Source organism: Ostrinia nubilalis, chromosome 1, assembly GCF_963855985.1.
Source record: "Ostrinia nubilalis chromosome 1, ilOstNubi1.1, whole genome shotgun sequence".
NCBI lineage: Eukaryota > Metazoa > Arthropoda > Insecta > Lepidoptera > Crambidae > Ostrinia > Ostrinia nubilalis.
This window is the reverse complement of record NC_087088.1, coordinates 14,021,274-14,044,464: the sequence shown is the minus strand read 5'-3', so window position 1 is coordinate 14,044,464 and position 23,191 is coordinate 14,021,274. Positions and strand designations below refer to the sequence as shown.

The 23,191-nt window shown below is 36.7% G+C and overlaps 3 protein-coding genes across 8 annotated transcripts; all 3 read left to right on the top strand.

Moving 5' to 3' along the window:
- Positions 1 to 6,296: 6,296 nt before the first annotated feature.
- Positions 6,297 to 9,356, top strand: LOC135076164 (F-box/WD repeat-containing protein 9-like). Of its 5 annotated transcripts, none has more exons than XR_010258199.1 (7): positions 6,297 to 6,463; positions 6,846 to 6,980; positions 7,095 to 7,406; positions 7,493 to 7,761; positions 7,936 to 8,476; positions 8,576 to 8,901; positions 9,106 to 9,356. XR_010258199.1 is itself a non-coding variant. In XM_063970652.1 (7 exons), the coding sequence occupies exons 2-7, from the start codon at positions 6,870 to 6,872 to the stop codon at positions 8,660 to 8,662; spliced, it is 1,191 nt and encodes a 396-aa protein (XP_063826722.1). In that variant the 5' UTR covers positions 6,297 to 6,463; positions 6,846 to 6,869; the 3' UTR covers positions 8,663 to 9,356. The 5 variants fall into 5 exon arrangements, 4 of the variants coding, with proteins under 4 accessions (XP_063826722.1, XP_063826703.1, XP_063826713.1 ...); XM_063970652.1 differs by having other exon boundaries at positions 7,139 to 7,154; positions 7,240 to 7,406; positions 8,576 to 9,356; XM_063970633.1 differs by having other exon boundaries at positions 8,576 to 9,356.
- Positions 9,357 to 12,760: 3,404 nt separating this feature from the next.
- Positions 12,761 to 15,610, top strand: LOC135073477 (uncharacterized). Of its 2 annotated transcripts, XM_063967663.1 has the most exons (4): positions 12,761 to 12,836; positions 13,245 to 13,399; positions 13,870 to 13,956; positions 14,075 to 15,610. In XM_063967663.1, exons 2-4 carry the CDS (start codon positions 13,375 to 13,377, stop codon positions 15,283 to 15,285), a joined length of 1,323 nt encoding a protein of 440 aa, XP_063823733.1. In that variant the 5' UTR covers positions 12,761 to 12,836; positions 13,245 to 13,374; the 3' UTR covers positions 15,286 to 15,610. The 2 variants fall into 2 exon arrangements, with proteins under 2 accessions (XP_063823733.1, XP_063823739.1); XM_063967669.1 differs by lacking the exon at positions 12,761 to 12,836 and having other exon boundaries at positions 13,200 to 13,399.
- A 499-nt stretch (positions 15,611 to 16,109) lies between these two features.
- Positions 16,110 to 22,988, top strand: LOC135073467 (alpha/beta hydrolase domain-containing protein 17B). The gene is made up of 4 exons (XM_063967653.1): positions 16,110 to 16,899; positions 21,324 to 21,456; positions 22,084 to 22,201; positions 22,673 to 22,988. The coding sequence occupies exons 1-3, from the start codon at positions 16,253 to 16,255 to the stop codon at positions 22,165 to 22,167; spliced, it is 864 nt and encodes a 287-aa protein (XP_063823723.1). The 5' UTR covers positions 16,110 to 16,252; the 3' UTR covers positions 22,168 to 22,201; positions 22,673 to 22,988.
- Positions 22,989 to 23,191: the final 203 nt, after the last annotated feature.

Genomic DNA, 23,191 nt, shown 5'->3' with positions numbered 1-23,191 from the left:
TAAATTATTATGTACTGGCTGAAAACTTATAAAAATTACTGTGATTACTTATTTCGCAGTGTAATTTATTTTTACAACGGTGTTACCGTTCGGGGGTAGATTGCATTCAATCTAACTCAGTGTAATTTTAAAAAAATATCTTTCTTCTCTAGAAATACTTGTATAGCCTGACCAGGAACATAAAAACCCTCGCCATGTTGCGGAAAACTAATGGTACTAATTTCTTTTAATGGCAACAGTAACTGAAAACTTCATTGACATGTCACCTTGCATGTCAGTCTATTGCTGTCAAAGTGTAAACAAACTTTATTTTAAATGTGCGCAATTGGTTTTATGAATTAAATTGCTAAAATATTTTTAAAGTCGTGAAAGAAAAGTGGTTCACAATGTGTTAAAGTATTTGTCGAAGAGAAATACTAAGAGGTTGGACAATATTTTCATTGAATAATGTTTCCGACAAAGGTTGTCAAATTGACTGACATGTTTATCGTATAGTACAGTCCACTATGAAAATTAGCTGTGGTTTGTTTCAACTATCTATTTTAAAATTTTTTGTCACTTTCTAAGTGTTGAATTTTATGGGATTGGGAAAGAAGTACCGAGTTTGAAGCGTTCATGAGCAGACATTGCAGTTGAATATTCAAGTTCTGAATTTGATTATTGATGAATAATAAAATAAATTCTACTAGCTCGATTGATGGTTTCATTTAATTTATTTAAATCAGGTTACCTATAATAATATTTTTTCGTTAATTTATGAAAATATCAAATTAGCCCGTAATCCTGAATACTGATACATAAAGTTAGCCTATTAATTTAACACAGGTACGACTGTACTCAGTGTTGCACTATCAAATGCAATTGACGCGCCTCTATGCCAGGGTTTTTATGTTCCTGGTCAGGCTATACCTAACGGTATTCCGTTAGACGTGTTTTAAAAGTAACATTACTTTTTAGCAATGTTTGTTTCTAACGGTTTTTCGTTAGATATGTTTTTAAGCTAACTTTTCTTCTTAGCAATGTTCGTACCTGACGGCGTGTTCCGTTAGATGTGTTTTAAAACTAACTTTCCTTTTTAGCAATGTTTGTGCCTAACGGTTTTCGTTAGATGTGTTTTAAAACTAATATTCCTTTTTAGCAATGTTCATTCCTAACGGTATAACACTCCTTTTTAGCTGTGTTTGTTCCTAAGGGTTTTCCGTTAGATGTCTTTATTTTCAAAAGGAAAGAGGAAATATTATGTCCACGTGCAGAAGAGGAGCAAGAGTTGGCGTAGAGGTCAAATCAAAGGATGGTGGATAGTCGTAAGATGTGATTGCTTGCTACAATAAGCTGTAAGTACCAACTTACCAATACCATTTCAGACATACGAATTCCATCGGACGGATTGTGTTGATTTATAAATCAACAAAATAAATAAACGGTAAACTACCTTTATCAATATGCATCCGGGGAAAGTATGAAAACTTTCACTAGGTAGGGTAGCGTACCGACGTACCTATTCTACCGCCATTATGGAAGTCTAACGCATGGCTTATAACCCAAGAGTGAAGTGTGCAGTTTGTCCTATTAGGATACGGTACGTAGGTATAATAATACCTTTGTGGTTTTCTTAAACTATGATTTCAGGAAAACGCTATGCTGTTACTGTGTAGATAAACAGTGAGTCTGTGTAATAAACGGTGAAGGATGAACATCGTCTATTCAGCCTGATACGCAGTTTATTTGATGCTAGCGGCGTCTGGAAAATTTTTCGGCAGCAATACGATCGCAACTCTGCTCCGCAGATCGATCTGAGATTTCGCCTTATGCTAAATACCTACAGTGGAAAACTCAAACTGGCTACTCGGCAAGCTAGATGGCAGTGTAACCAAAACGCAGCAGCATAATCCTGTAGCGAGGGTAAGTTCTCTTGGAGCAAACAGGGAAAAACCAGGAGCCAGAACCTTTTCTCCCTCATCCCACCGGGATAGGAGAAAACTCAAACACTCAAGGAGTCTCATATCGAGCCAGGCAACGCCGCTCATTTTTATTTATGTCGAGAGGTCTTAGTAAGGCATTGGTCCAAACCCTCTTGTTATCCCTCATCCCACTGGGATAGGAGATTACCCAAAGAGAACCGGACTCAAATCATTACATTTCGAGCCGAGCAACCTCGCTCATTTTTATTTACATCGAGAGGTCTTAGGGCATCGCTCTAAACCCTCATGTTATCCCTCATCCCACTGGGATAGGAGATTACCCAAAGAGAACCGGACTCAAATCACTACATTTCGAGCCGAGCAACCTCGCTCATTTTTATTTACGTCGAGAGATCTTAGGGCATCGCTCTAAACTCTCATGTTATCCCTCATCCCTCTGGGATAGGAGATTGGGACCCAAAGAGAACCGGACTCAAATCATTACATTTCGAGCCGAGCAACCTCGCTCATTTTTATTTACATCGAGAGGTCTTAGGGCATCGCTCTAAACCCTCATGTTATCCCTCATCCCACTGGGATAGGAGATTACCCAAGGAGAATCGGACTCAAATCATTACATTTCGAGCCAAGCAACCTCGCTCGTTTGTATTTGCGGTTCAAAGACATGAGGGCATCGTCCTAAATCCTCATAATTTTTGAAGAGTTATAGAACCCAAACGCCTTATTCCACGGCAAACGAAAATAAGTAAAGTTGCCGAGTAGACATGAGGGCTTCGCCCTAAATCCGCATAACTATAAAAGGGTCTGAAATTCTATTTTGCACGGCAAAATTAAAGTAATGTTGCCGGGAGGACATAAGGGCATCGCCCCAAATCCTCATAATTTTCAAGGGTTATGGAACCCTAATTAAAATGCTTTATTTCATGACAAAAGTGGTGGAGACAGAGATCATGAGATTACGCAAAAATTACTCGATTCGTGTCAGTTTGGCTTATTTCATTACTGCCGAGATGATACAAGGGCATCGCCCTAAACCTTCAGAATCTTGAAGGATGTTAATTAATCGGGGCCGCAGCTATGCGCCCTGAATTTTTGGTACCGAACAGTTAACGCCTGGAGAAATTAAATAAACTTAAGCCTTTATGCAGCCTCTGCATAGTAAAGTTACAACTATTGACCTGATAGTCTTTTAAATAAGGTATACATTCATAGACGCTTGGCAGGTACCACAAAGTACTGAATACTAAAATAAGTATTTGTCTGCTATACATACCTATAGTACACCGACAGACTCATGCAAATGTTCTGACGGCAATTGATTCGCACAGAAAGAGTCGCGACATTCGCGCCCTTACCTATTGGACGACTTCATTCTGGGGTAACTCAGGACCCATCCTTGCTTCGGAGTCAGATATAACCCATGCCCCTATTGTAATAAAAGCACACAAGTCTGAATAATAAACACAATTAAGTCGGTCCTTACCTATATAAATTAAATAAACAAAATAATAACAGTCTTACAAACTAGTAACAGTAAAAGGTGAACTCCATAAATACAAAATGGCATAACCGAGTCTCGGTTACCAAAAACATACAGATCAAGTCACGTAACGTTACAAATCCTAAAGCATTGGCTCTTCTCATGTTATAACACTACAATTCATGATTTGCGTGAGGCAAAGAGCATTTTAACCGCCAACTTGAGGCGCTCATGGCACCCAATACCAAATACTTATGATCCACAATAACCAAAAGTATAAAGCTTATCTGAGCTTAAAACAAATTGGGCACGCTGCATGGTAACGCATTTCGCAATTGAATTTCACTGTACAACGAAAACAGTGACTTTAGTAAACCGTACTTACTAAATAATATATATTAAACCGCGTAGGTTTACATACTATAATTTGTTATTTTCTCATTTATACAAGCCATTACATTCGTTGGAGAAAAGATTGCATACCAAAAGTCACACAAGTCTTCAGTCTCTTAACTGAACTTTCCGTGTGCCCTATTATAGTGTCAATGACTACGTCTTGTCTACTTAATTTAAGTAAATAAATATAATTTATTATTAATGTCATATGACACCATGTCATATTGTTAATTCGACCTTTTGTGGACCTCTGTGGTTCAATAAAAATTGTCGTATGAATATGAACGACTTTTACGAGGAGTTAAAGGGAATAAATCAAAACCTTCAGTCCAAGAAAGTAATATAACTCTGATTTTTCCAATTATCACTGTGACCTTAGGGTCACACAGAAGTACATAAACATGGTTGGAATTAATTTTGGATAATGTGCCGCACTCTTAAGCTCTTTGCTTGGGGCCGAAAGTCCTTCGCCTACCTACATAGTACAATTTACAAAATTCGTATTTGATATGATTTAAATCCATCAATTATTATACTGTAACGAAGGTAGTCACAAGCAAAATGTTGTGGCACACACAACTGTTTACGAGTTAACTTGTTTTAACTACAACAGCCTCGTGAAATATTCTAATACCTACCCGACTCGCTAGGTCAATAAAGTAATTTGTCTCTGCTGACTATTGTCACAAAAATTAGTACTTACCTACCTACTGGCAACTTAGGTATGTACACTTCAATGAATCATGAGTGACATTGGCGATGATATAAAACTTAGTGTTACACAAACATCATTACATAAATATTTTTACATAAATATTATTACATCGTGCAAATGAGCGATCGTCCAACGGCATTCAGGGTGATGAAAATAAATCATTCGAAATTAAATCCGATGCCCACCCTAAGGGCCTTGATGAAACCTGATAAGGTTTAGATCGGCTACGAAACTATCATTTAATTTTAGCTGTGCTTGCGACTTCGTTTGCATAACTTTTCCCGCTTTCGCAACATTCTTATTGATGCTCCGCTACTATTGGTGGTAGAATGATGTTATTATGATTTTATACATAGAATTCGTGGTTAAAGGACTCCAACACAAAGATAGTTTTTGTGTTGATGCAAACAAACTCTTGTTCAGCCCTATAACATTATTATCATAATTGTAATTACAATAATACATAATTACATAATATTAAGATTGCTCTGAATTAAGCTGGTTGACTAACCGTCAATAAGCTGATCTAGCTGACAAGTTATCACTGTTAGCCCTAAAGATAATGGTCGCACAGTCTTACCACAGCACCGACGTTTGTAAACCGCAAAGTTTACTAAGTTTGTACTAGGAAAGTCTGTATTATTATAAATTTTATCAATTCCGACTCAAACTTCGCTATCCCTAGCGAACAGCGATAACGCGGAATACTCAGGCAATACAAAAGTATCGTACCTATACATAGCCGGCTAGCTATTGTCACCTATTCATTACACCGTCCACCTAGGCTACGGTCCTGTAAAGGTTTATAAATATTAAAATCTGAGCTGATACCTAAATGTGGGAAATGTTGGAAATCATCAAACGCCCGCTATCGGCAAGCGACCTTAACTGTACCAGTGAATATTCTTATCCATACCTAATAATTATTCACTCCTACCGAAGCTTATTAAATTCATCCAACGGTCTGATACTGTGAGTGAGAGTGGACGTAGCTTTTGCGCCTTTTACATGACGTAAAGTAACCGATAGTTCATTATTACATAGTTGTTAATAAACGATGCATTAGACGTGAATTTACGGAGATGCAGATGCAGATGCAGGTTGCGTTCTGTAAAATATTATAATGTACCTACACACAGTATATTACCACTCAGTAGACAGATAAGCTAAAGTTCTAACTAATTCGTAACATTTCTCACTGATCAATGTCTTATTCTTAAATTGATCACATTGGCGATTACACAGCGCCACCAGGAGATAATAGACACGTCTCTCATTATAAAGGCTTCGAATAACGGTACAGTACTGTTTAATAGCGACGTTTTACCTGAAAATAAAACGTTTATTAAACATACTTGCCTTATTCGAAGCCTACTTTTTAAATCTACCTGGTGTCATAAAACACAATGGCGAGAATATCGAAACCTAGTTTCGAGCTACCGTTGGTGGCGCTAGTGTCGTTAATTGAGGCGTGCTTAGGCGGTGGGGGACCGGAGCGGAAGTCACGTGGGCAGATTATACGTCAAAACTAGTACTCAAACAGGAAAAGACAGACACTACTCTCATTATAAAGGCTTCGAATAAGGTAAGTATGTTTAATAAACGTTTTATTTTCAGGTAAAACGTCGCTATTTTTTTACAGCTCTGACTTCAAATCTTTTTAGACAAAAAAAAAAGATTGGCTGTATGCTGTAAGGGATGTAAAAACCGGTATTTTTGCTTAGCCAAAAAGGCTCTGTCATAAGGCGTGAAACTTATTAAAAAAAAACTTATTGCTTGACACTGACACATTACGACATAAAAAAATTAAAACTTTGTTTTTGTTCAAATGATTATTTTAATTAAAACTGGAAGCTCTAATTAATCTAGTAATATAATATTAACGTTATATCTAATTCTACTGATTTTAGAAACAAAATTTTAATCCTGGACTGCAAAATTTGTGTACAAGTATGACTTTAAACTGGTTCATTTTTTTAAGTTACAAAATTATTTCTTTTCTTATTCTGTCTTAATCTACAGACAGTAAATGGTTCACAATAAAGATTTAATTTATAAAATATATTTTTTATGTAATACCACTATTTAAGTAATACTTAAATTCTAAATTTACTTCATGTGCCCTCCTACCACTACCTTAAAAGGCCATTCACTTCAAAAGTGTATTGTCATGAATGTATGCACGAATGCCTTTATTAGATATCTACTTACACCTGAGTGCTACTTATGCAAAATATAACTTTTCCAGTAATATTAATAATAGTATTTTATGATCAAAACTTCTAACATTTTATGCTATCTTTTTGCTAAGCTACATTCTCACTTATCACAGGCCAAACCATATAGTTACTTCAATATGTGTGACATGCTACAATCTGTGAAAGAACAAATACTAAACTTGGAAGCCAATGTGGAAGTAATCAAAGAGGATTTTGATGAGGCATGTTTTGAAAACATGCCAGTTGAGGTAATAATACTATTACAATTTGTAATTATTAAAAAAAAAACATGTTAATTACATATAAATTACTTAAGTAATTTTTTGATAATTTATTTTAAAAGAAATTACTTTTTTTTTCAGATTATTTTAAATATATGTTCATATTTGGATCCCTATTTTCTCAGGAATACTCTAAGCAAAGTATGCAGGCGATTTGCAGACATATTAGCAGATGATCATCTATGGAAACATTGGGTTCATAGTAAAATTAAAGGTTGCTTTCCAGCTTTACTTGATCTGAAAGTGTTAGATAATGACCAGTTGAATTGGGAAGACGTCTGCATTGACATGGATGTAGAGAGAAGAAAATGGAGCAATGTCAAAGAATGTATGAGACATATTGTAGTGAAAGACGTCCATTTTGCTTCTGTTGATACAGTTCTATTGGTTAATGTAAGTATTGTTTGTAACTTGAATTTCTCTTGAGTCTTTTTTATTTTTAAGCCACAATTTGGTACATGACATCCCATGAATTTCAGAAAGGTGAATATTGTGTATCTGGAGGCAGAGATAGAGGAATGGCATTATGGAATGTCTTAGACATCACTCCTCATGATAGTAGTGATAATACAACAACCTTGTCTGATGCCAAACCAAAGCATATAAGGCACGATGCCCACGCAGGCTGGGTGTGGGACCTTGCTCCAGATAATATTGACTCTGCAACCAAAATCTACTCAGCGTCATGGGACAATACTGTGAAAGCTTGGGATTTAGAAGCTGGACTTGAATGCATTCTAACTTTCAAGTAGGTACCAAACTTCCATATTTGATATTGTCCACCATAATCACAAACAGTTTTCATAACAATTAAGAAATGATTTGAAGAGAAGAATGATTTGCTTATTTATCAAATTAAGACAACAATACATATGTACCAGCTGGATCATTGCTATAAAGATTATCATAATTATAATTGCAGGTGTGGCATGTCAGCGTTATCAGTTGTATCTACTGAAAATGTTGTGATGGCTGGTTTGTATTCTAAGAAAATACTCTCATTTGACTTACGTACGGGCCCGCAACCGATAAATGCTTACAAACCGCACAAGGGTCCTGTATTGTCTCTACACAGCTACAAGAATATGGTGGCATCTGTGAGTGAGGACAAAACATTGGCTGTTTGGGATAAAGTGGCTGGAAAACTTATTGCTAGTGATGTTAAAATACCAACAGATAAAGGATACCCAGTTTGTGTTAGCTGGTCCCCAACTGCTTTATATGTGGGTGATTCTAAAGGCACATTGCATTTATTGCATCCAGAGGACCATGTTTATGTTAAATCACATGAAATATGGCCTGAGCCACCCATTATTAAACCCTCCAGCAAGATAACAAGTTGTTACCAAAGTTCAGGAAATTTAATTGCTTCCTCAGACAGAGGTGAAATAAAATGTTTCTATAATTGTTATCCACCACAGGAATATGCTACTGTGAAAACAAGCACTTTCGACGTTACTCAGGTAACATTATTATCGAAATTATTCAACTATATCAATTCTGTTTGTGTTCCATTCCTTGTTATGAAATTGATTAACTTATTAATTTAACAAACTTTTCAGATGCGGTACCTAAATGGTGTAATGGTGATTGGGACCTGTGATTCTGCTCTCGAATTTTGGATCCCAAACGAAAGATACTCTGATTAATTCTAAGGAAGAATCGTAACTAATTAAATGCAGCTTTTCAAAAAGCTTAATAATGTACATTTTGAGTTGTCAAAGATTTTTCATTATTATTATTTTATACAAACAATTATTTAAATTATGAGATATCTCAAGGCGTAAATAATTGACGGTAATCAGTCAATTGTATCAGCTGTAGTAGCAGATTGGAATTGATCTATATAAAAAATTCACGAGCCCTCTTTATCTAATCCTCAAGACAGGTAAAAGACACGTATCTAATGTGTTGTAAATTAATACTTTTGTAGTTTAAGTGAACTTAACAAAACTATTTACTTTTACTAGCGAATTTCTAAAATAACTATTGTGTAAAGAATAATTTATTATTATTATTCGTCTATTCTCAAAGAATGTTTGTATATTTATCTTAATCCTAGGTACTTGCTTTTTAACGCGCATATTTACAGAAAGAAGAGAGCATGGGCTGAAAAAGTGTGAACGAGCGAATATGTACGGAATCGAACCCGGTAACTCACTAACTACTGATGCATAAATAGTCATCAAGTTATTTTTAACATACCTAATTATCTTCATTCAGTTAAAAAATTATTAATATCGTCCGTAATTTTCATATTATTTAATTGTACCTAAATGATCTCTCCGCTTACATACCGATTCTTTTTATACACGTTTTTTAAATAAAATAATATATTATGTACTGAGTTCTTTTTTATGTCTCCAGATCTGATCATATTTTAGAGAATTATCAATTAACTAAAGCTTTGGTTTTTACACTGTTATGAATCAAGAATTTTTATTCACCCGTAAATTAAACATCACATGCAACTTCGAGTTGTCGCGCGCTTTAGGTAAATAATTATCTCGGCCGGCATAGGCGCATAGGCGAGTGACGGAGGCCATAGAGAAAAGTAATACATAGGAAAACGGAGGCCTGCGCCTCCTGCCTAAACCAGTGGGTAGACACTTCTCATACAAAAACTAGTCTCTATATGTAGCAATTGATATACAACCTTATCCCTTAAGCAATAAAGTGCATTTTGGATTGATTTCACTATAGCAGGGGAACCCGCGGATCAATACCACCATACTAAAAATAATTGTTAGTGTCCTTATGTTGGTAGTATTGTTAGTTTGACAAATGAAAAAAAATGTCTGTCAATTGAGTTTGAGTTTTTAACCGGCGAATTGATTCGTGTGAAGTTATTTTCTCAGATTTGGTGCAATATTACTGTAAATAAACTTTTCTGTCGTTTACGTTGAGTTGATTAAGTTCCTCCGTATCGGGCGTGATAAAGTTTGCTGTTCAGTGTTATGTTTTTTGTGAGATAGAGACTCTTTTAAATAAGCTGTGTTTCAACTTCTACAGAAGTTTAAACTCTTATTTACTTTTCTGTTTAATGGGTATGTTATCTACTTACTTGAAATATTACATCTATTACAAATCTATTTTTCATTAAAAACAACCCTATGTGATGAAAATGTAAATGTACTTTCAAAACTGGTAAATGCATGAACCAGGGCATTGACACTGGTTGGAGAGAAATTATAGGCTTTGTTTAATTAATACCTATTTCATTTTAGGCTTCTACTGATAATGGAGAGTAGAAACAACAAGAAGTGCGTTATTTGTAATAAGAGGCGAAGTCGTGGTGGATCACCCTTACTTTTGAGTAGGTTTCCTCTGGATTCTGACCGGTGAGTTTCTAATAACACTCATTTATTACAAGATAATTTTACTGATTGTGTAAACTTAAAGGCTGGGATTAATATTTTTAATCATACAGTAAATAACCATAACCAATTTTTAATTTCAGTATTTTGTTTCGTACTCTGCAAATGAATTGCATAACAATACTAAAAGAAATTAGTTGATGAATAAATTTCAGTTTGTTATTCTTTTTCTTTTCTAATAGGTATTTCTTATTTCAGTTGTCGAATGTGGGTTAAAAATGCTGGCTTAGAAGACTTAGCATATGTACCTATTGAAAAGTTACACCAACTGAAGTTTGTTTGTGGTGGGCACTTCACTCCTGAATCCTTCAATGCCAAAGGAACTCGGCTGAAGAACTCAGCTATTCCAACACTGGAATTGAGCAATCCCATCTTGCCAGATGAAGTTTTGACAGAGTTTCCTCTTCATGTAAAAGACTCCAATAAAGAAAACCTCAAGACAGGTATGATGATGACTTCAATTATTTTTTTAAAATTTAATTTACTATCTATCAATTTTTCTTTAGATGTCTTAATTAATTTTCTTTGGTTTCCAAAACAAACCAACCGAATGCAATTTAACAAGGTTCTTTCTTTGTAACCACAAACATGTGTTGTATGCTTATCAATAAATAATATATAAGGTGTTATTTTTTGTACTGATCATACTTTACCAACGCATCTAATAAAATCATACAAATACAACCCAAGTGTTTTTAAAAAAAAATTCAGGCTAGTTTTTGTTTTTACTTTTCCTAACAAAAAAAAGATATTATTTTTACAACCATCCTGTCTTCACTCACTGCCTCTCTCTCTTTCTTTACTCATTTCATTCATACGAGTACGAACAATGGCCGCGCGCATTCATTCAACGTTCACACACATAAAGGTTAGATTACACTAAACCTACGTTACCAAAAATTATCACTCGTGAGTATGTAATGTACGATGTTACGTCATGTTAATAGGTACTACGCGCTGGGAGAAACAAAATCTAGCTACATAAGTAGGTAAATAAGTGTATTTTCATTAGTGTAATAGCGGGGGACTTTTCCAACGAACCGAGGCGAATCATCCGCGTTAAACTAGAAATTTAAAAAAGGATAGAAATTGGAATTCAATATCTACGGTTTCGTAATGCCTACGCAATTTATTTAGAGACGTAATAAAAAATTGATAGGTACATACCTATTACTACTTCGCTTCGCTTCAGTGGAAATGCACCCTAATATTGAATATGAATAGGTGTTGTAAAAAAAACTCACTGATCAATTTTCCTGGTTTTAATTCCTAAATTATGATTTGCCATCACACTTTAGATTCATTGATTTTACTTATTCACACATTTACCTATTTTGAATGTTGTTATTTAAAGTTCCTAGGTTATTATTACACTAATCACAATACATTTTGAACGTCAAGCCTTTGTTGAATGTTCACGTAAACACTGTCTTGCACTGTCTAATCTAGCCACGATCGAATTGAGGTAATGCTTTCGGGCTGCACACTTGCTTGCTGTTCACTAGACACCACGTCGGATGTTGTATTCACAATTCGCGCACTAACTTTTTTACGGAAAAAGTCCCTTTCGCGTAAACAAGCACTCATCTGTCCAAATCACACTGTAGGTATGTACCTAGGTAGACTTCCGCAATAACCATCGATAGAACTAGGTCGCGGTCGTGGCCCTCTGGCAACAACTCCTTGATAAGGCATTCCGTATTTTTACGCAAAAGCCGCCGTCTGCGGCGCTCGCATCTGGGTACCGCCAGCACTGTGCCGGTGATTGAAATTGAAATCCAGAACTTCGTCCTCGAAGCGCACGGAATCTCGTCAAGTCAGGATACGGCTGCGCTCCCTGAAGCGCTGCGCGGCTCCAAACAAGCAAGGTATGAAGGTTTTCGACTCGTCAATGTTTCTCGTCGGCCAGTTAGTGTGCCCGAAACATAATTTCACCTGCGTTTTGTTATTGATCAAGCGCGGCATTGTAATAAATCACACATACACTGCAATACGTTTGGGCGCATTGGACGGACTGGGACGATTATTTATGTTGTTGCGCTCCCGCATGCCGATCGGCGGCTCGGCGCGGGCTGTGGGCGCGGAGCGACTGGCAGCGATATCAATATGGCCGACTCACGCGGCGCGGCACGTGGCAGTGGTCGTTGCCCTCGGCCGGCTACTACGATAGTGCGTACAAACGAATACTCACCGCGCTCAAAGGATGATTTATTTTTTATTTTTTTCGAAACATTCTTTGTCGTTTTACTCGAAAACTAGCCTGAATTTTTTTTTAAAAACACTTGGGTTGTATTTGTATGATTTTATTAGATGCGTTGGTAAAGTATGATCAGTACAAAAAATAACACCTTATATAATTTCAATTATTAATTATATCTATACTTTGTTACAGTTCTTTATGATCATTCATATTGCATTCCAAAGAAGTCAAATCCAGTTGAACGAGGTATGTTTATCTAAAATTATACTAATAATATAAAAAGGAAATATTTAATTGTTTGTTTGTATTTGATCGGCTCCGTAACTCGAGCCAAGATAGCCTAAAGTGCGGGTTAGAACCCCACAGCTTGAATATTGTAGTAAACCCACTCGTAACACAATTTAGCTTAGAATGTGTGTTGAGTTAGAGGGACTTTAGTAATTTGTGTAATACAAATTCTTCAAAAAAAGTACCGGACCAATTTGAAAAATTTTAGGCAATCTACATTAATTAGCCAGGTCAGCTAGTTTAATAATATTTATAAGCTAGTAATTTTTAATGTGAGCAAGACATGTACTAGACTGATTGTACCCTAAAGTTGGGTAAGAACATGACATTTTATTACCCAATTCACATTTCATTATCTGCTTTCAGTTCCCCTTACAACTACAACCAAACAACTAAATTCAACATGTTTGGGAGCTGTGGATATACCAGATTCTGGTATTTCTGCGAAAACAACTTTTGAACCTCTTCCTTCTACTTCCAATGCACCAGAACATTTATGACCTATAAACCCATTACTCATGGTAAGTGTACAAACTAATATTTACCTTCTAAAATATGCCTTCCCTCAAACTAAAGAATGCCACCCTGGATGCGTTCTGCAGTCTGCAGTCAGGTCAAAATGAACTTATATGTACAACATTCTAGGTTTCTGTACATTTTATATTAATGCGATTTGACCGTGCGGATACGAACAAAGAACGCAAAGCACACGTGACTGATTGCCTTATCACGACCACTTACAGATTGTCTTGACATACCCGCAGACCGCATCCAGAATGCAGAACATTAAAACCTCTAAATGCCTTTAATTTAATATTATGTCATTGTTATTGAAGGTGGGCCCACGCTTCATATTTTATGAGAAGAGCTATCATTATCCTGTCTTTGCATTTTTTTAAAACTTGATAATGATTGATTGATTTGGAAATAATATGTTTCATAAAACAACAAAATAAATTTTAAACTAATTTGCATATTTATAATATTTCAGATGATAAAAACATTTGCCATCAAGATGCACAGGCAGAAATATTAGTCCACAGTTATAAAAGACCTAAGAAAAACATTGAAATGAAAGGTAAGATAAAACATACCTAATTTAAAAAACTAAGTAAAATTGCTGATTAATTAACCAATATTCAATTCAATTTGCTTTAATGTTGTTTTTTTTACTAATGGAAATGTTTTTATTACAGACACTTCATCAACATTTACAATTAAAGAGAAGAGGCTTTGGCGACAGTTACAAAATGCAAAAAAAACAATAAGGAATATAGCGAAGGTAGTTGCAGAAGAACACAACAGAAATTTTTTAAATATTAAAAAACTGAATAGTACCATTGTAAATCCAACATTCAAAACTAAGATGAGGGTGAAGTATGCTGCGCATGCTCTGAGTAATACCGTGGCAGCTATTTTAAAAATGATGGCATGGAAAGAAGTTTCTGATTGCAATGATACAGCATTTGTGATTGAACAGTTAGATAAACTATTTGATTGTACAAATGGTCCATCATCTTTAAATGACGTAAAGAAAGGGATCCGGGAAAATGTTTCCACATCAAGTAATCACATTGAGTCTTGGACCTTTTATACTGATAAGTTAAAAACCATAAAATTTATAACAGCAGAAAACACGATACTAAAAAATGTTAAATGCGTAAAGGGATATCAAATATCTATCAAATCCTTAAACGATATTTGGGAAAAGTTAAAGAATGAAGGGTTTAAATATATGAACCTTAGACAGTTTAACCAAGACTCTCTGGAAAACTTATTTGGAATCATTAGGCAACACAGTGTAACCAATAGAAATCCCACTATCACGCACTTTACTGCAGCGCTTAAAACAAGCATGGTTACTGGGCTGAAAGTGCCTCATAGCAGAAGTGCTAATTGTGAAGCAGACAACAATAAACATATGCTGGAATATAAAGACATTTTAAAAACTAATTTAAAAACAACAGAAATAAAAATTAATGTTCAAGATTCCACAGACACTGAATTTTATCCTGTGTTGTCTATCCCGGACCCTGAAAACTTAGAACAGCCCATTGAAAATTTGTGTAGCCTTGAAAACCAACCAGTAGTATATGTAAGCGGGTATTTAGCTGCCAAACTATTACAGAACAGTTCTTGTTTAATTTGTGAAGAGTGTTTGAGCGTGAAAACTCCTGTTGACAATGATTTGTATGCATATATATCTCTTCGCGAATGGTGGCATGATAAAAAAAGTCTCGTTTATCCAACAATTCAATTATGTACCACCGTAAATGAAGCTAAACAATTTTATCATGACCATATTGCCGACCAGATATATATGGAAAATGTTGGAAAATTCATTTTCTTAATGTTGAGTACAAATTGTAATTTTAGTTGGTTTAAATGTCAACAACATAATAAATAAATTTATGATAAGATGTTTAAAATATTAAGTTACCTTTTTCTAAGAAAAAGTTGTAAAATCATTAATGACAGCTTCATAAAAAGTGAAAACAATTTTGCTGACAAAAGTAAAAAAGCACAGCAACAAAGCATTGAAAAGTAATCTTAGGGCTGAGGTTCGATCAGCTGATAAGAAAATTAAAGATGTTTATAAATAAAAATCCTATTTTTTCTTAGAAAAAGTTGTGAAAATAAAAGTTTACAAAATTATCATTTCTGTACTTTGTTATAATTTTCAATAATTCCTCATGCCTACAACTGCTATGTCATGTTCAATACTTATTGTAATATACCTATTTTATTTCGAAATAAATAATTTACGTTACAAAACTTCGTTTTACTTACACATAGTATAAAATAAAAATAGTAATCATTAAAATATTGAAGGTTCCTATACTAGATATCGATATGCAATTACAACCCTAGCAAAGTATCGATAATCGATAAGTTATTACGAACGTCACTAATACTGTCAGAAAATAAGGCATTATGTTGGTAGCTCCGCCTGTAGTTTGTGCGGTTGGTAAAGATTTGCGGGTCGTTCTCTAAAATGCATATGTGTGCGTGAGCTCAAAAAATATCTATGGAGTGCCGTCTCTTACTCTTTTATGCTCTTTGGCCTAAACCCTCACTTAAAAAAACCCAGTTCGAACTTTATATGGTTATGGCCACATATTTTTACCTCACAAAACTTGTTGAAACTCCAAGAGTGGCCATATTCTGAAACCGATAAAAACCGTGCTACAGTGCACAACACTATAAAAAAAAAACATTACATCCGTCATGGCTGATTGAAATGTTGACTTGACGAACGAACTGTCAACTTTGTGAAATTCTTTTATTTTTTGCCATGACCAGTTATTTGTGAGTTGTGGTTTTGTAATGTGTAGTGTTCAATAGTTTCACATGAATATTTATACATTATCACCATGAACGGGTTAAGTTTTAGTGAACTTTGTTGCCTGTTTTGTTGTCCGCCATGCCCGGGGAAAATTGCTGCTAAGCTTGCGTTCCTGCCTCCAGAACCCACGTATGCATTCACGCCCGATGAAACTGGATCGAAGTTTTCACTGACTCTAACAGAACGTGCAGAATGGCAGTACTCGGAGAGAGAAAAAGAAAACATCGAGGGTTTCTACTCGAGAACATCAAGGGGGAACAGAATAGCTTGTCTCTTTGTTCGTTGCAGTCCTAACGCGCGTTTTACCATATTATTCTCGCACGGAAATGCTGTGGATCTCGGACAAATGAGTAGTTTTTATTTAGGTTTAGGTACTAGAATAAACTGTAATATATTCAGTTATGATTATTCTGGGTATGGTGTCAGTGGTGGGAAGCCTTCAGAGAAGAATCTTTATGCCGATATAGACGCTGCTTGGCAGGCATTGCGGACGCGTTATGGCATCAGCCCAGAAAATATAATTCTCTATGGGCAGAGCATTGGGACCGTACCCACCGTAGACCTGGCTGCTCGCTACGAGGTGGGCGCCGTGGTGCTGCACTCGCCGCTCATGTCGGGCATGCGTGTCGCCTTCCCCAACACCAAAAGAACTTGGTTCTTTGATGCCTTCCCAAGGTATGTATATTATTGCTTAGCTAACAAGAGATTTAGTATTCAACACATCAAAATACAAGTTTTCCTCATTAAAATTATGACACATTCTTGAATTAAAACACTATTTAACTGAAATATTACCTGTTTACATAACTGAGTTGGAACAGTGGCTCTACGCTTATGCTTATAGTCACTGTTCCAACTGTCTACATTTATTTTACATAATGTGCAATTATGTAGACAAATCTTTCTAAATTTAATATTCCCCATAAGGCTTATCTTAAAAATAAAGATAACTTGCATTTCATATTTTATGCAGAGAGGATTAAGAGATAAAGTACCTACCTACCTAAGTATTCCAATCAAGTTTTAGTTTTCAAAGTTCACAAGTGTTTTCATTCAGGTTAGCTTTTGTAATTTATTTTCATAATTAGACTGCTATGCTTCACCAAAAATTCTTCCCCCTCTCCCATTGCAAAAACAAGTTTTTTTTTTCAAGTGTTTTCAGATTGTCTTTCCAGAAAGTTTAGAGCCATGGGCTTTGAGCAGTATGATCCATTACGTCTCATGCCCATGCCCTCATGTCCCTTTTCAATCTGATGATGTGCATTAAGAACTTGTATCAAGTGAGAGTATGTTGCCTTTTTTATTGTTAAATAAAAAAAAGAGCACACATTATGCCCCTGAAATTCTAAATTATTTTCAAATACATACTCATTAGCCTAATTACATTTTTTGATAAATATAACAGACAGGTATGTCTCACACACCATTAAAAGACAACAAAAAAAAATATTTTATATAATAATAAAAATCTTTCCATTTCCTGATTGTACTCATTGCATCTATAAAGTTTTTAATTACATAAATTATACATGTACTATTGAATAACATCATGTGTGTTGAATCAAATGTTTGTAATGAAATCCTAGTAATGCTACATAATTTGCTATGCTTTCACTGAGGTAGAGGTAACTATTCAGCCCTAGATAATCATTGGACCTTGTCTGAATACAGGTGGACTGCTAAACTGGTATTTGATACTTCACTGGTTGTTGTGATTGTTATAAAGCTACTTTCCTATAACCAAATTAGCTGACTAAATTAAAAATATAACTAATAAAGAGTAATCTATAATATAAAAACGAATCGCAAAATGTGTTGGTAACCGCATAACTCAACAACACATGGACCTATTTTACCTTTTTTTTTTCACGCGCGCAAATCCGCGGACGGAAAGCTAGTACTATGTAATATTAACACAATTTCTGTTTGTTTCACTTACAAACTACATACCAAGAAAATAATTAAATTATAGGTACATATAAATATTAAGGATATGAGGTTTAGTACAACAGATGATGGAAATACCTAGTAACAGTATTTTTACTATTTAGTTTTTCAATTTAATGTTTTTTTTTCTTTTTACGATAAAATTCTTAATATTTTACTAGAAAGAACAGCATTGAATTGAACAACATATAAGGCTGCTTTCCTTACTTAATAAAGCAAAAGTTGTTCACAAGATCGTATGAGCCGTCGGACAGGCGGCGTTCTATCCAATTAGTCGTCCATAATGACGTTCAATACAATCACTATCGCCGTCGGTTGGGATGTCTAGCTATCACTAATTTAATATGTGTAACATTTGTTATCTTGAGGCTTCCTCTTTTGCGTCGAGCGATCAGGACTGAAACGCTCCACTCCAGAGTGTGTTACATTTCCATGTGAACACAAGCCTGAATTTTAATACGATATTTTTCTAACTATACGGACTTTTCGCCAACTGGATGGGTTCGAGGATTTGAGTCCTTAAGCACGCTAGTTCGAAACATAGCGTTAAGAGACTTATAATTTTTTAGAAAAAAATTAAATCATAAAAAGTGAAACTAGCGTTGAGTCCGCTTTGCGAAGCTTGACGAAGCATCTCTCGGGCTCCTCAGACTCGGTAAGGTAAAGACGCGGCGATACCCTTCCCTTGCTACTATTTATATGCAAAACTAAACTAAATACTAAAACTTCTTTTCGGTACATAATTTAACGAACTCGAGCTGCGAAAATACACTACGAACATAATCCGCAGTGCAGTTATAATATGAGAACTATTATAGTTCACTCACGCAATCTTGGTCATCATTATCTGGGTATGATAATTATGTCCGGTATGATGCTCTAAGGTGCAGTCCAATCAGTGTTGGCACTAATCAATTAATTTTTTAATCAATTAATTAATTTGATTAATTTTAATCATGATTAAATTAATCCTGATTAAAATAATCATGATTAAAAAAGTAATCATAATCATGATTAATTTGTTAATCATTAATCAATAATCATTAATTTGATTAACTTGATTAACTTCTTAAATGTTCTATCGAAAACAATGTTAAAACATTGAATTCTAATATTAGATGTTTGGTTTTAGGCTACAATTCTATGACAGGTCATACCTAGACAAATATAAGGTAACCTAGACTGCCCCCCGCCCCCTTCCCTAGCTGAAACTTCCGGTGCAGTCTTCCGACCTCCCGTAGGAGGATATCAGTCCACTTCCCCTACCGTTCCAGCACTTACTTGCAACCCCACACTCCCACCACCCCCCCACCCCTAGCCTCCCTTGAAACTTCTGGTACGAAGTCTCCTGCACCTCCCCAACACGCAAAACCTCCTAGTTTAGCAACCCCACCCTTCTATTGAATTGCCCACGCGTGGCCCTCCCCCCGAAACTTCTGGTACGAAGTCTCCTGCACCTCCCCAACACGCAAAACCTCCTAGTTTAGCAAACCCACTCTTCTATTGAATTGCCCACGCGTGGGCCTCCCCCCGAAACTTCTGGTACGAAGTCTCCTGCACCTGCCCAACACGCAAAACCTCCTAGTTTAGCAAACCCACCCTTCTATTGAATTGCCCACGCGTGGGCCTCCCCCCGAAACTTCTGGTACGAAGTCTCCTGCACCTCCCCAACACGCAAAACCTCCTAGTTTAGCAAACCCACCCTTCTATTGAATTGCCCACGCATGGGCCTCCCCCCGAAACTTCTGGTACGAAGTCTCCTGCACCTCCCCAACACGCAAAACCTCCTAGTTTAGCAAACCCACCCTTTTATTGAATTGCCCACGCGTGGGCCTCCCCCCGAAACTTCTGGTACGAAGTCTCCTGCACCTCCCCAACACGCAAAACCTCCTAGCTTAGCAACCCCACCCTTCTACTGAATTGCCCACGCGTGGCCCTCCCCCCGAAACTTCTGGTACGAACTCTCCTGCACCTCCCCAACACGCAAAACCTCCTAGCTTAGCAACCCCAACCTTCTATTGAATTGCCCACGCGTGGCCTTCCCCCCGAAACTTCTGTTACGAACTCTCCTGTACCTCCCCGACACACAAAACCTCCTAGTTTAGCAACCCCACCTTTCTGTTGAATTGCCCACGCTTGCCCCTACCTTGGGAGGGGGCGGGGGGGACTTTTCCCCTATCGTCAGCCAGCCCTCTTAACTTCTTTCCTGACCCAATTTTGCTGGAGGATACCGGAAGAATAGAAGGAATTGTGAGAAACAAAACTAGTGCGATAAGTGTTTTAAGTAGTGAAAGTTGACGCAGTTTTTTGGGAAAACGACAGTACAACTCCAGATCCCCCCTTTGCTAGACATTTTATAAGTCGCGGGTACCTTTTCATACACCCCCAACCCTTTTCTTATGAAAATAGTGGATAGTTAATCAAATAATCAAATTAACGATTAATGATTATGATTAATTAATCTTAATCAAAATTTTTGATTAATGATTAATTAATCATAATCAAAAAAATTTGATTATGATTTTAATCATTAATTTTTAATCATTAATCAGATTAACTTTTTGCCAACACTGAGTCCAATCAATCTAAATATCATTTCCACTCTATGAGTAGTATGAGTACCTAAATAAAAAAATCTGTCTTTCAAACATAGCCACTTTAACCTCCATGAATTCAATGCTTACTTACTAACCTACCGGATGTTATGAATCTTGTAGGTATGTACCCTAATACGTAAATAAAGAGATTTATGTTTACCTTGACATTTTGTGTATTTTAAATTAAAATTCGTGTTTTAAGACACAATGGCACATTATTGAAAAACATTGAATTGTACAAAACTTTAAACCTTTGATCAGGGCCATATTATCGAACGACACTCAAAACTATTAAAACTTGAGCATCTATTCTCGCCTTTAGTTAGCTACATTCAAAATTTTAATTAAACCAAATTATACTTAGCATAAAATTATGTGCAATAAAATTATTGTATCTGATGAAATTAAAATCTTGAAAATACATCAACATAAAGACTAAGTAACATAATTGGCTATAAGTAAGAATGAAGGTTTTAAAAATTCAAGCAAATGAAATCGTAGGCCTTCGTTGTTATAATCATAGGTTTATAACCTGGCTATTTCATTTATTTTCAGTATCGACAAAATTCCAAAGGTGACCTCTCCAGTCCTTGTCATACATGGAACTGAAGATGAGGTGATCGATTTCTCCCACGGGCTCGCTATCTACGAGCGGTGCCCACGAGCTGTTGAACCCTTGTGGGTGGAGGTAATGTATTTCAATTTCCTTTTTTGGTAGCATCATTTTTAGCCACTACTATAATAGCAATATTAGATTTACAACTGAAGACCTGAAGAACCAGAACCGCGACTTAAAGGATAGGTACATTTTACCGCCGAAAAAAGCATTGTTTAAAAAAAAGATACATAAAATAATTATGCGATAAGCTATTTCTCGACTATATTAAGAAGTAACGCAAGAAAGTTTATTGCTTAAAAAGGGGTGTCATTTGATGTTTCTGTCGTGAACCCATATAAAATTCATACTATTACCTGTGCTATTACTCGTATTAGTTGCCTCCAAATATTTACTAAGTTTTCTTGTCAGTCGCGCGTGCCCTCTTGACATTGTGGTTATGTAGAAATTATATTTATTTATTTATAATTAACTCTTGATTACGCGCGGTTACTTGATTATATTGTCCATTTCATACAGATAACCTTGATTTAATTTTAACCTTAATGTCTAGACTGATAATGTAAGACTGGTTAACATCATCTTACATGATTCTATAGGTTCTTTATATCAAAATTTCACTATCGCAGTATTTCGTTGGTTACTAGAATAATATTTTATATACTTTACTATATTCCTACGTATTTTCTCATATTACAGGGTGCAGGGCACAATGACGTTGAGCTTTTCAACCAATATTTAGAGAGGCTGAAACGTTTTGTTTCCGTCGAGTTGCTCAACTGACAAAGACTGCCGGCCACAGGCCAGACTACTCAAGGTAAGGCTATTCATTGATTGACTAAAAGCTTTTTTAGCGCACTACTTCTCGAAGCCGCTTACCCGCCAGCATAGCCTGGCAGATTGATGACGGCAACCTCATTCACTTAGCGATTTGTACAGCAGATTTTATTTATACCGGGACTTATGTGACGGTTTGCGTGACCCGCTCATTTATCCAACTGCGTCAGAAATTATGAGAAATTACTATCATTTGCTGCTACCGATTATTCGATTCTCAAGCATAGCTTCAACAAAATTCGTTTAATATTAGACATACATCGATCGACTGTATTTATTTAGCACCAATTTTAGGAAGTATAAGATTTTATACTTTCGCGTTCCATTTCAATTATAAAATAGTAAGACACGGGTCTTACTATTTTAGGAAGTATTTTGAAAATGGCGATACCGCGAATACAATAAATGTAGAATGGTATCCGTACAACATATTTATTTCTTTATTCACCAGGCGAAGACCAAAATCCCGCTTCTACTTTGAGTTCCGGGACCTCCAGTTCGGCGACAGAGAGACTCCTCTAGCTAGCGGGGGCCGGGCCAAGTCGGACCGGCCCCATCAAAAACTCAACTAACGCTAAGGGCTCAACGCCCCACGACAAAGGCGAGAGCGACGGGAACGAGACCGCCGGCGGCGCGCCGGAGGAGCCGAGGAGTCCTCGCCCCGCCCACAACATCAGCATCAACGTGACCGACGCCGACTCGCCGTGCGTGCGCCGCCGCATCCACCTGCGCTCGCTCAGCGACGTCACGCCCGCCAGCCGCGCGCTGGCCGCCCGCGCGCGCTCCCACTCCGAGCGCCCGCGCGCCTCGCCGCAGCCCTCGCCCGCGCGCGCGCCGCTCGCGCCGCCGCGCGCCCGCAGCGAGCGCTCCTCGCCCGTGGCCTCGCAGCTGGCGCTGGGGCCCGCGCCGCCCGCCGCCGCCGCCGACCCCTGGCGCAAGATGAGCGAGCTGGAGCTGGAGGGGCGCGCGC